Below are 12,764 nucleotides of genomic sequence, written 5' to 3' on the forward strand. Positions count from 1 at the left end.
ATACAGTCCCCTATCACTGCTGCCATCCTCTTCCTTTCCTTACCCTTCTGAGCCACAGGGCTACATTCTGTGCCAGAGGCGCAGCCACTGTTGCTTCCCTCAGGTAGGCCGTCCCCTCCCCCCCCCAAAAAGTACTCAAGCAGGAGTACTTATTGTCAAGGGGTACAGCCATGGGGGTGCTCTCTAGCCTCTGACTCCCACTCTTCCCTCTTCTGACTTTTACCCACTTATCTGTCTCCCCGATGTGACTATGAGCCTATAGCTCTTAATCATCTCCTCACTTTCCCTGACCAGAGAAAGGTTATCAAGCTGCATCTCCAGTTCCCCAACACAGTCCCTAAGGAGCTGCAGCTCGACACATCTGGCATACATGTTTTCATCCAGGAGGCTGGGATTCTCCCGGACTTCCCACATCTGACACCGAGCACAGGACACCAGCCTTACACACATTCTTCCCATCTGTATTCTATACAGGCAACCTACCTTGCCTCGACCAGTTATCGCCAAAGCCCTGTTGAACCAGAGCCTTCCTACTCTGTCTCTCTCTACTCTTATGCCCGCTCTATAAACTCTTCTCATTGTTCTCACTGGTTGACAACCATTCTCTTGCACAGTCGTGCCCCAATAAAACCGCAGAAGAAATATTTAAACGGCATTTCTACAGGAACATGGATAGGAAAGGTTTGGGGGGGGGGGCCAAATATGGGCAAATGGAAATAGTTTAGCTCAGAATCTTGACTGGCATGAACCAGCTTAGTTAGACAAAGGGTTTGCTTCCCTGCTGGATAACTATAACATTCCATGACTGTGTCACTTTTTTCAGTAAGTAAACCTAATTAGATAATTGGATAATTGACTGGAAAATTACAAATATCACTCTACTATCTGAGGAGGAAGGAGGCAAAAGAAAATAAATTATAGACCAGTTAGCACAACTTCAATGGTTGGAAAGATGTTGGGAGTCTATTATTAAGGATGATGTTTTGAGGTACTTGGAGGCACATAATAAAACATGCCAAAGTCAGTATGGTTTCCTTAAGGGAAAACCTTGCCTGACAAATCTGCTGGAATTCTTTGAGGAAATAACAGGGATGACAGACAAAGGAGAATCGATGGATGATGTGTACTTGGGTTTTCAGAAGGCCTTTGAAAAGCAGCCACACACGAGGCAGCTTAACAAGAACCTATGGTATTACAGGAAAGGTACTAGCATGCATAGAAGATTGACTGACTGGCAGGAGGCAGAGTGGGAATAAAGTGGGCCTTTTTTGGTTGGTTGCCATTGACCAATGGTGTGCCGCAGGAATTAATATTGGGACTGCTTCTTTTCATGTTACTTGAGTGAACTTGTTCTTTTCTCCTTGGAGCGACGGAAGATGAGAGGTGTATAAGATGATGAGAGGCATTGATCGTGTGGGTAGTCAGAGGCTTTAACCCAGGGCTGAAATGAATGCCACAAGAGGACACAGGTTTAAGATGCATGGGAGTAGGTACAGAGGAGATGTCGGGGGTAAGTATTTTTACGCAGAGAGTGGTGAGTGTGTAGAATGGGCTGCCGGCAATGGTGGCAGAGGTGGATATGATAGGGTCTTTTAAAAGACTTTTGAATAGGTACATGGAGCTCAGGAAAAAAGAGGGCTATGGGTAACCCTGGTAATTTCTAAGGTAGGGGAATGTTCAGCACAACTTAGTGGGCCGAAAGGCCTGTATTGTGCTGTAGGTTTTCTATTTCTATATTAGGATGAAGTAATTGGTGGCTTTGAGGCCAAGTTTGCAAACAATATGACGTGAAGGGGCAGGTAGTGTTGAAGCAGGGAAGCAGAAGGACTTGGATTAGTTGAATGGGTTAAAGAAGTGGCGGATGGAATACAGTGCAAGTGTATGGTCAATCACTTTTGTAGCAGGAATAAAAGAGTGGACTATTTTCTAAATAAGGAGAAAATTCAAAAATCAGAGATGCAAAGCAGCTTGGGAGACCTTGTACAGTATTCATAAGGTTAACTTGCAGGTTGAGTCAGTGTTAAGGAAGGCAAATGCAATGTTAACATTCATTTCCAGAGGATTAAAAGCAAGAATATAATGCTGAGGCTTTATAAGGCATTGGACAGACTGCACTTGGGAGTATTGTGAACAGTTCTGGACCCCTTATCTGAGCTGTCTCTGAAGAGGGTCCAGAGAAGGATCATGAGAATGATTCGGGAATGAAAAGGACAATATACGAGGAGTGTTTAATTGTTCTTGGCCTGTACTTACTGTTCAGAGAAGGGGGGGGCGGGGGAAGCTCATTAAAATCTATCGAATTTTGAAAGGCCTAGATAGAGCGGATATCGAGGAGATGTTTCCTATAGTGGGGAAGACTAGGACCAGAGGGCACAATTTCAGAATCAGGGACATCTTCAATAAAAAAAAATAAATTACAAACAAAAAAGAATCAAGGACATCCATTAAGAACAGAGATGAGGATTTTTTTTAAACCGGGGGTGATGAATCTGTGGAATTCATTGCCTGAGACAGCTGAGAAGGCCAAATCATTGACTATATTTAAGGCAAAGGTTAATAGCTTCTTGATTAATCAGGATGTCAAAGGTTATGGGAAGAAGGCTGGAGAATGGGATTGAGAGGGATAATAAATCAGCCATGATGAAATGGCCAAGCAGACTTGATGGGCTGAATAGCTAATTCAAATACTATATCTTATGAACTTCCGTACATGCAAGATAACTTGAAATTAATCTGGCTGCAAAAGCATATGACAAAAAAAGCCACAAGTATGTGTACATTATACAACCTTGAGATTCGTCTCCTTAACTGCAGCTACAAAACAAGGAAACCCAAAAGAACCCATTAAAAAACACCAACAAATACCCAATGTGCAGAGAAACAAAACTCATGCAAGCAATAAATGTAAACAAATAGCATTTCGAACAAAAAAGATTCCTCAAACACAAAGCCCAGAGCACCCAGATCAGGATACAGCCTCCGTTCAGCACATAGCAGAGTAATCATCACAGGGCACAAAGCAAGGAGCAGCGAGAACAGGCTGCAGCCTTGGCCTCAGTGCAGCAAAGAGCGGAGTAAACACTGCAGAGCAGTGAGCAGAACTAGCCAAATCCTCAGCTCTGGTCCCAATATTCTGCCTTTTCAACCCATCTGGCCCGGCGTTTAAATCTCCAACCATAGGGTTGTCCTCACTCTTTGGACTTGGGCCCTGTCACATCGATACACTCTGGGCCTAGATCCCGCTGCTACGTTTCAGTTCATACCCGATCTTTCCAAATCGGCCTGGCACTTCAGTGATCAAACTTCTCTCACTTTAGGTGGACACCTCTCAAATCTGCCTTTCCACTGATCCAACTTTGCCCCACTTGCCCCAACTTTGTCTTGAATATGACTCAACCTCGCATTGCATCTGCACGCTCCAATCCTTGACTCAGAACCAGAACCAAAATGTAAAATTTAGTCAAATTATTGCATGATTAGCAAATGGCTTGCAAACACCTTATTTGAATTGGGAGTAAATTATTTTCAAGTTGTAATTCATAACCAATTCAATTAATTTATCCTGCACAAAACAGATGCACTGAAAACAACATTACCCCAAGTTATACACACAAAATGCTGGTGGAACACAGCAAGCCAGGCAGCATCTATAGTTAGTTTCCTAGTTAGCTTTTCTTAGCTGAATTAGTAAAAGCAACTGGCTCAGCTCTTTCGATGCAGGATCCTGTCAAAATCAGCCTATGATTTCAGCTAAATACTTAATGTGTTATAAGTGCAAGTATGTAGACAAAGACAGAAAGCAACATGCAGTCATTTTCCCTCCAGTTGAAAAGCACGTGGTCAACATAAAAGTTTACAGGTACAGTAAATATAGGAAATGCCAAGGGAATAGGTAGCATGCCTGCAAGAACTCAACATTTTCACAAGAATATTAGAATGCACAGAAATAAAAATCCTCATAAGTCGTAGCCCTATCACACCATATAGAATATCTCAGCTGTTTAAAATTATATTCACTGTGGCAAAATTATCACATTCTTTAAAATTTAAAAGGAAGAATCTGTTCAGCACTTTCAGTCTCTTATTTTCAGCTACAGAGCAACCTCTCTCCAACAGTCTTCATCTGACTACACAGTTGCTAACTCAAATATAAATTAGTTTCACATACACCTTCCTAGAATGGAAGTCTTTGATTTCACATTCCTCTACCCTAAAGAGAGGAACCACTGTATGTACTAAGATCATAGCATCACAATACAAGTGCTGTTTTATATTCCACTTACTCAGCGTCTGCTGTGTGGGTGGCCCATTAGAGAAAGGTTACCCTTATTCTAATGAGCCACTGTTATCTACACACACGTGAAGTAACTTTCATGTGAATGTTAGATTGAAGTAGTCTCTTGAAGACATCACACAAGCACCTATTTGATACAGTTTATAAAAAGGTATGATGTAATATTTTTTCATTTGTTTTTGATATGGTACAGTATTTTTGGGACACAATGTTGCTAAGGTCTGTTGCTATGATACCTTGGAGCCCTACAACAGTTTAAAATTGTACACGTGGTGCACTGCCAAACTCATTGCAAAGTTAGTACTGAACTACCTGCAGAATAGAAACTCATTTCAGGCAGAGTTCTTTGTCTTTCCAATGCTCAATGTCACTTGAATGTCCTTCCTATACCATTTAACCTAATTATCAAGTCAGAATTCAGACAAATTCCTCCCATTTTACAATGCCATAGTAATTCACAGTAGCGAACAAGCAAGCATTGTCATAATCATGCACTCATTACAAGACTACTAAACAGAAATGTTGGGGCATTTATGGACCATATTGCACATTGGAATTTATACTACTGGCAAAACAGGCAAAGTGTGGATCAAAATGGCTGATTCAAAGGGGTTAAAAAAGTTAATTTATCATAATGACTCACATCCTCAGAACATTCTATAAGTACCTTTGCTATGTAAGCAGTTATATAAGCAAAAATCATTATTTCACACAGTAAAATCTCACGAACAGCAATGATCAATTATACTGTTTACTTCATGTTGGCGCCATCCTCTTATGTAAATTATGCCAAGAATATTTTGCACCCAGCTGAACAGGCAGGCACTGTTTAAAGTTTCATATGAAAAAAAACACCTCTAACATTACTAAACTGTCTGCTTATTCCTGAAAAGCAGCTTTTCCCACTAATTACTGAATCAAAGTTGCCAATATTTACTACTAACAGTCAAAAGATGGCTTGAAGATTTCTGGCACATACCAAACATTTCAACCTGTAGAGGGAGAAACACCATAGGTCAGCAGCACCAGGCACTCAAATCTTGTTCCTTTATCAGCTTGGGGGTAAAATATATTTTTTTAAACTTATTCACTGCATATGTTTTGCAATTCCTAGAAGAGCATTCAAATTAATGGGGTGGATTGAAAGTTGTACGTCTACCAGCATACCAGGAAAGGCAAGATCTAAAGCAAATCTTACTCTATTGTACAGTTGGTAGCAATCCTGTCTTCCATACAGATTTTACATCCATAGTGACACTCCAGTGCAGAGGTGAAAGAATGTCAGTCTTAATGACTGTTCAAGTGGAGATTAAAGAGATTCCTAGTAGGCCAAAGTTGGAAAACACAATATAAGCAGCAGAATGCTGAAGTATTATAATTAAAACACTCCAATGTGTGTGCAGGAAAAATATGCAGCTGAAGGTTAGTGAGAACAGGGCAGGAGCCATATAGAGTTAAAATATATCATTGAATGAGATGTTATATTGTCACCCCTGCCCTTTCACATGAATATAAAAGATCCTAGTGCAATTATAAAGCATATAGAACATAGTACAGCACAGGAACAGGCCCCTGGTCCACAATTTTGTGCCAAGCCAATTAAGCTAATGACATCTAATTACTTTTCTGCCTGCACATGGTCCATATCCTTCCATTCACTGCATATTCAGAGGAAATTTAACCAAGCTCTCAAAATAGCACATACCCTCTATTGAATCCTGATAAACCCCTTCCACACCCTCTCCAAAACCACCTCATCTAAATATCGAATTTAAAGCTACAGAATAACTTTCTGACTTTTGAACAAGGCATTGACTAAAAGGCAAACACGTTATGCACTTTCTTTTTTTCTAACTTATCAACTTGCATGGCCACTTTCAGTGAACCATGCACTTGAACCCCTGGGTACCTGGTACATCAATGCTACTGAGGCACTGTTATTAACTATGTGCATTTTCTTTACATTTGATCCCCCAAAGTGCAATACTTCACACTTGTCAGGATTAAACTTCATCTACCATATTCCAATTGGAAATATTCTACATATCCATAATGCCATCAATCTTTTTGTCACCTGAAAAACTTTCTAACCCACTCATCTACATTTTCATCCAGTACAGCGAGTTATCCCTGAAATGTTAACTGGCATTTATCCACAACTCAACATCCAGTTATTATCAAACTGCTATTGTGGAGATCTCCTTTATATAACTTGACTGCAGTGCTTCCAACATTACTAGCAATAGCACTTTGGAAAAAAGCACTTCATTAGTTGTAAAACATTTACATTCCAGTGGGTGTGAAAGATACTTTATAAATGACAAACTGTTCTCTTTCAATTGTGTGCTTTGAATAGGGACAAACAATTCAAAAGGATCCCCAGTATGAATTCCAGATCTACTTCTGAAAATACATTTCATTCATAAACCAGGGTGGACTACCAGAACCTAAAAATATTACTGATTTCACTTTTATTCCATCTGGAGAAACAGGTGAGTATACAGGACCAGACAATGATACTCTTTATAAATCAATCTTTTATCTATCTGATCTTGAGTTATATTAAACTCTTGATATAATCTATCACAAAAATATCGCTTTCTTGCCATATTTCACACCAAATGGTGTGAAACCCTTATCCATTGCTCCAGGTTCAATTTCACACCTCTACTCTAATGAAGAGCAGGACAGGAAGAAACAGCAAGCATCAATGGTGACACTAAATAACCAGAACTTAAGTTTAAGAATTTGACAGTCAAAGCTTTCAACCATAATAATAAATATTTAATTCATCAGGAGTTGTGCAAAATCACTTTGATACAACAATAAATTATCCTCAAATGGGTGCTTCTCAGCAGAGAACAGGGACCCAGTTTCCAAGATTGGTTTCCTGGTCACCGAGGGAAGATATTTTAACTCAAATTGTGGACAGGAGAAAATCCTTACAGGAAAATGCCTAATGGCATTTTATGTCTGCATCCATACATCACTGAATTATTTCAATCAAAATACAGTTGATTCTACAGCAAATGAACTAATGTTAAAATAAGATCTCACACAAATTTGAATTTATTTTGTTCTAATTTACTAGATGCTCTCTCCATCAATAATGATTGCAACAGAAATAATTTTGATCTGAAACTGCAAGGGAGGGGGAAATGGAAGAGCTTAAGCAGATCTCCAAAATGCTGTATTTAAAATCATTTCTTTCCAAGTTGGCAAGTTAAAGTCAATGGTAGTAAAGGTAACAATCCCCAAAATACAGCTTAAAAGCAAAATTTTCTCCCAAGCATTAAAGTTTACAGAACCATCTTCAAACACTTTTTAAGAACTAATATTTCTTAGCAGAAAATATACTGCCATTGAAATTCAGATTGAAAACTAAAACAGAAAGATACTGTTTTGAGAGAGAAAAAACAAAAAATAACCTCAAACCTCAGCCCAGCTTTTTGCTAGTACTGTCAAGGAGTGCCCAGGGGGTCTCACCACCTCAGGAATGTTAGAACACAAAGGAAGCTTATTCTCCCTGGTCTCCAATGGGTCTGTAAATACGCAGCATCAAAAGCTGCTTCATCAGAGACTCAACATACAAGGAAATTCAACTGGATATACATATCGTTGAGGACAAAAGTAACTGTAGTATAAATTGCATTTTTTATAATTAAACATATTTATACTCACATTTTCCCACTTTATAAAGTCACAATGTGCAAATGTTCTGAACTGATCCAAATGTCATCATTTAATTTTGTCATCACTGTTGCTATTGTTAAAATGGTTAATTGTTAATTAGGATTATTATATTCATAGTTTGGGTTATATTTATTCCACTAAATGGTGATCTCAGCTTTTAACGTATTATACTTTGGTTAAGCAAAACTCAATTATTATGGCTGAGATAAGCATTTTACCATTCCCTCAAATCACCGTATGTCCTAATACCACTCCAAAAGGTTTATTTTTCCCACCATTAGATTTCATACATGAAAAAAACTACACTGAAAAACCAAAGCTGGAAATGACATTTTTTTTTTAAAACAACAATATTAGCTGCCACCCCACCCAAAATATAAAGCCTGTCACTTCCCACACCTCAATATCTGGCACACAGCCAGAGCAATTGTGGTTTGTATGATTGTCTAACAAACTTGCAGTTATTGTACACTCTCCAAATAAAGCTTAAATCCAATCATTTCTTCTCACGGTGGGTTATTCAAGATTAGTTAGGGAAATTATCCAATAACACAAAGGAACTCATTGCTTTTCAATAATTCCCCATCTCCCAATTATCTGACCAGTCTTTCAGATGTACAGCATATACCAAATATTTTAAAGGATAACTTAAATAATTAAATATGTTGAATTGACATACTCCAAACCATATTATTTTATACAATTTAATATTTTGAAATACACCCTGAAATACCAATCTTAGATATTAAGATAATTACATTAGTTATTCTTCAAACCCATTCAGTAAAATACTTCACCTTTACATATATCTAGACAGTATTTTAATAACAAAATAAACCTGAATAGTGAACAGATTATGTCCCCATCCCCCATGAATGATGTAAAAATGTATGGAACAATACATAGACACACACTGTAATTATCATACCAGACACGCTTAGTCAGAATTCATCTTCAAAGTATGCTTCAGTAAACAAACAGAGGAGGATTAATGAAAAAGAAGTGATTCTGCCTGCTGCCTAAGCACTATAAAAAATTAATAATTATATACACTGCATAAATCAACAGCTCAAAAATAGACAGCAACATTTTTTAACCTATTCTGTGTTTGCACTTGTCTGTTTCCTTTAATACTGCAAATAACACTGATGTGGACAAATAAGGAAAAGCTGAGGGCCACTTCACTAACTCAAGATTGTCAGTATATCAGAAAACAGACATGATTCAGAAATCATGTATTGTTTCCATACTAAAGAATATACAGTGGCCTCCAGTTAGTTGCGCCATTGGTTAATCAAGACAGCTGCATATTTGGGACAACTCAAAGAACAAAAACAAAATGAGAAAATAGCTGGAATTCCCTTTGTTTATTTGAGACACTGACACTAACTGGAGCAGGAGACTTGCCGAACAGTTTCTAACTAGTGTCAGTCATGTGTACTTGTGGTACAACACATGCAAAAAGTTTTTAAATAGTGTCAGTTGTGTGCATTTATGTTCAAAAAGCAGTTATTTTTGTCCGCGATAGTTGCCAAGTTATAAGCAATAAGACAGTTCAAAACTCTTTTGTTCATAATTATTCTGTTACAATGAAAATGAAAATTGAGGATGCAATCATTAACAGCATTGTACAAAAGCAGTCCATTATCTGAACCAGATCCCTGCAGCAATTAATTTACAGTCAAAATACAACATGGATGAATTCCTCCATCAACAAATATTAGGAACTAATACAGTTTTATAGTACTGTAGTAGTATTGGCAGTGCTCCAATTTGTTCTGTATTTCATTTAAGTAAATAATTCCTTACTCAGTTAAATGATAGTTTGTCTTTGTTTTATTTTTAACTATTTCCATGAAACTTTGGCCAGCCTCTTAATTGGTCCCAATGTGTCCCAATTAACTGGAATTCCCTGTATTCCAAAGAACTTTTTTTAAAAAACATCACCTAATCAAATTAGTTGATCCATTTTTCAGAACACTACATCTTATGGACAGAGCAGCACTTCATGGTGTATGCAATTCCATTATTAGACCTTATTATCAAATCCTCAGTTCCACAGTCTGAGCTCTCCACTGCAAATCAATTAACCCACTCTAATCCTCATCCAAAATCTAATAAAAACTCCATTATTGCATATATCTACCAAAACCCTGTTTTGCACAAAAATAACATCAGAAGTATCTTGACAAAATACTAATGATACTACTCCTACACTATATCATTTGCTGCACATCAAATGCCATGTAACAATCCTGATAAGTAACAATGAAGTCCAATTATAACATGTGATCCATTTAGAGCAAACAATCCATTCTCTGCATCTCATGACTATGCCACAGCTCATTATAAAATGTTTTTTTTAAATTGTACTCCATTACCTGATCCTTATTGTTGCACCAACTTCATCCCTAATCCCCTTTGCTACGATCCTCTAAAGTGAGTTGGCATTACTGCACTCATTGATATGTCAAGACCCCTCTCAAAGTACAAAGTAAATTTTATTATCAAGTTACATATATGTCACCATATACAACTCAGATTCATTTTCCTGCAGGCACACTCAGCAAATCTAGAGCACAGTATCTAGAAAATTAATGAAAGATCAACTAGAGTGCAGGAAACAACAAACTGTGCAAATGGAAATATAAATAAATAGCAATAAATAAGGAGAACATGAGATAACAAGATAAAGAGTCCTTAAAGTGAGATCATTGGTTGTTGGAACATGTCAAAGGATGGGCAAATGAGTGTAGTTAACCTCATTTATTGCACTTGACTTTAGTGCACTTAATTCCCGTTCTTGTACCTGATGAACACGATTTGCGAATTCACCTGATTGCTGATTTGTCTCTATTAGAATGCAAGATTCCCACTGCCTCAGATCTCCATCAACGCACCTGTTTACGCTCATGTCCCTATTACTGGTCCGATACTGTCTGACCTGCTGATACTTCCAAGTTTCTGTTTATATCCCCAAAGTTCAAACTGATCAGAATTTGTACACCCCACGTCCTCTGGTGCAAAATCACCGGCAGCACGTACCCTATTAACTTACTACTGGGGCTTGCAGTTAAGTTTAAATGAATCGAATAGTTCAGACACAAAGTACGAAGCGGAAGCCAGCTCGACTCTCCCGCTCACCACATCCAACTCCGCCCAGCTCTCCAGTTTTAACAAGCCCCGAAACCAGTGAAGAGCGGCTCAGAATGGGCCGATCACACAGGAAAACTTCACAACTTCGTGCGCAGTCCCGCCCGCGGCGGAACTTGTGTCTTTACCCACCCCCCACCTGCCTGTCCCCGCGGCCGAGCGAGGCCTAATGAATCCCACCTGCCCGCTCGGGACAACCTCACCACGCCCGAAGGCCTCCTCTCTCTGCCGGCGCAGCTCCAAATCGAAGCCGCTCCGTCATGAGTTTACGGGAGGGCGGGGGAAGCCACGCTGCCGGCGCGTCGCTCAAACTTTGCTCGGCCGCCGCCGACGACTCGGCAACACAGGCAAGCTCGGAAAGTTGTTAGGGGAGTGGGCAAGCAGTCGACTGCCGCCTGTCCTGGGGCCAGGCTGGGCCTGGGCCGCCCGCCCCGCTTGCCGGCGCCATCTTGGCTGCTGGCGGCTGATCGATGATTGAACACAAAAGCAGCCGAGGGATCAATTCCTGATCAATCGGAAAACGCCGCATTCTGGCCCTAAAACCGAGTCGGAACCGCCGCTAGCCACCCCGGGTTCAGCACCGCGCTGCCCCGCACACTCTACCGCCCATCCGGGAGCCCCGTGGAGCTGCTGACCTGAAGCAGTTGTAAATCAAATTTCTTCCAATATTGAAACATCGATCCCACATTGGCGGCCATCTTGAGACATATTGAGGCAATAGAGCGAGCTGGATTGGAGTTCATAGGAAGGGGAGGGGGGGCGTGCCACAAAACCCGGCCCGGAATCCGCGCCAGCCCGGCCCGGATTGCAGCCGCCAGCAACCACAGCGGCCGAGTCCTGGTGAAGTACCACAGATCCACGGCGTTTGTTAGTGAATTGTGATTCTGTCAGTTCTGCTGGATACACAAAGTAAACTACTCTACTTGCTGGTGATTGTTTTGTATTAATAGTTCAAAAGTTCCATTTAATATCAGAAATGTATGCAATATACATCTTGAAAGTCTTGTCCTTCACAGACATCCACCAAAACAGAAGTGTCCCAAAGAATGAAAGTAAAAATGTTAAAACCCCAAAGCCCCCTTACTCCCTCCAACACACACAAGCAGCAGCAAGCACCAACACTCCCGCAAAAAAGCATCAGCACCCTCCACCTACCAAGCAAGCATTAGCAAAGAAAGATCATGATCTGCAGTACAACAAAAACTAATCATGCACCCAACAATTCAATATGCCACAGGTTCCCTCTCTCCCTCCCTCCTTAATAAAGGGAAGACATAACAAAACAACTCACTAATTTAGAAACATAAAAAACCTACAGTACAATACAGGCCCTTCGGCCCACAAGGTTGTGACGAACTTATCCCTACCCAAGAAATTACTAGGCTTACCAATAGCCCTCTATTTTTCTAGCTCCATGTACCCATCCAAAAGTCACTTAAAAGACCCTATCGCATCCACCTCTACCACCTTTGCTGGCAGCCCATTCCACGCACTCAGCACTGAGTAAAAAACTTACCCCTGCCATCTCCTCTGTATTTACTCCCCAGCACCTTAAACCTGTGTCCTCTTGTGGCAATCATTTCAGTCCTGGGAAAAACCCTCTGACTATCCACATGATCAACAC

General features: G+C 40.0%; 1 protein-coding gene across 8 annotated transcripts in view; it reads right to left on the reverse strand.

Moving 5' to 3' along the window:
• LOC132395815 (protein CASP-like) overlaps positions 1-11,976 on the reverse strand; it is a 739,549-nt gene extending 727,573 nt beyond the window's left edge. For 4 of the 8 annotated variants that reach the window (XR_009512755.1, XM_059972897.1, XM_059972898.1 and 1 more), the window contains exon 1: positions 11,776-11,974. Coding sequence is in view for 7 of the 8 variants with exons in the window: in XM_059972897.1 (XP_059828880.1) it covers positions 11,776-11,883 (108 nt within the window). In the remaining variant the exon portion in view is untranslated. Of the gene's footprint in view, positions 1-11,775 lie in introns of all 8 variants that reach the window. The other 4 variants (XM_059972894.1, XM_059972895.1, XM_059972893.1 and 1 more) reach the window with 2 other exon arrangements.
• Positions 11,977-12,764: the final 788 nt, after the last annotated feature.

This window comes from Hypanus sabinus, chromosome 6 (assembly GCF_030144855.1).
Source record: "Hypanus sabinus isolate sHypSab1 chromosome 6, sHypSab1.hap1, whole genome shotgun sequence".
Classification (NCBI taxonomy): Eukaryota; Metazoa; Chordata; class Chondrichthyes; order Myliobatiformes; family Dasyatidae; genus Hypanus; species Hypanus sabinus.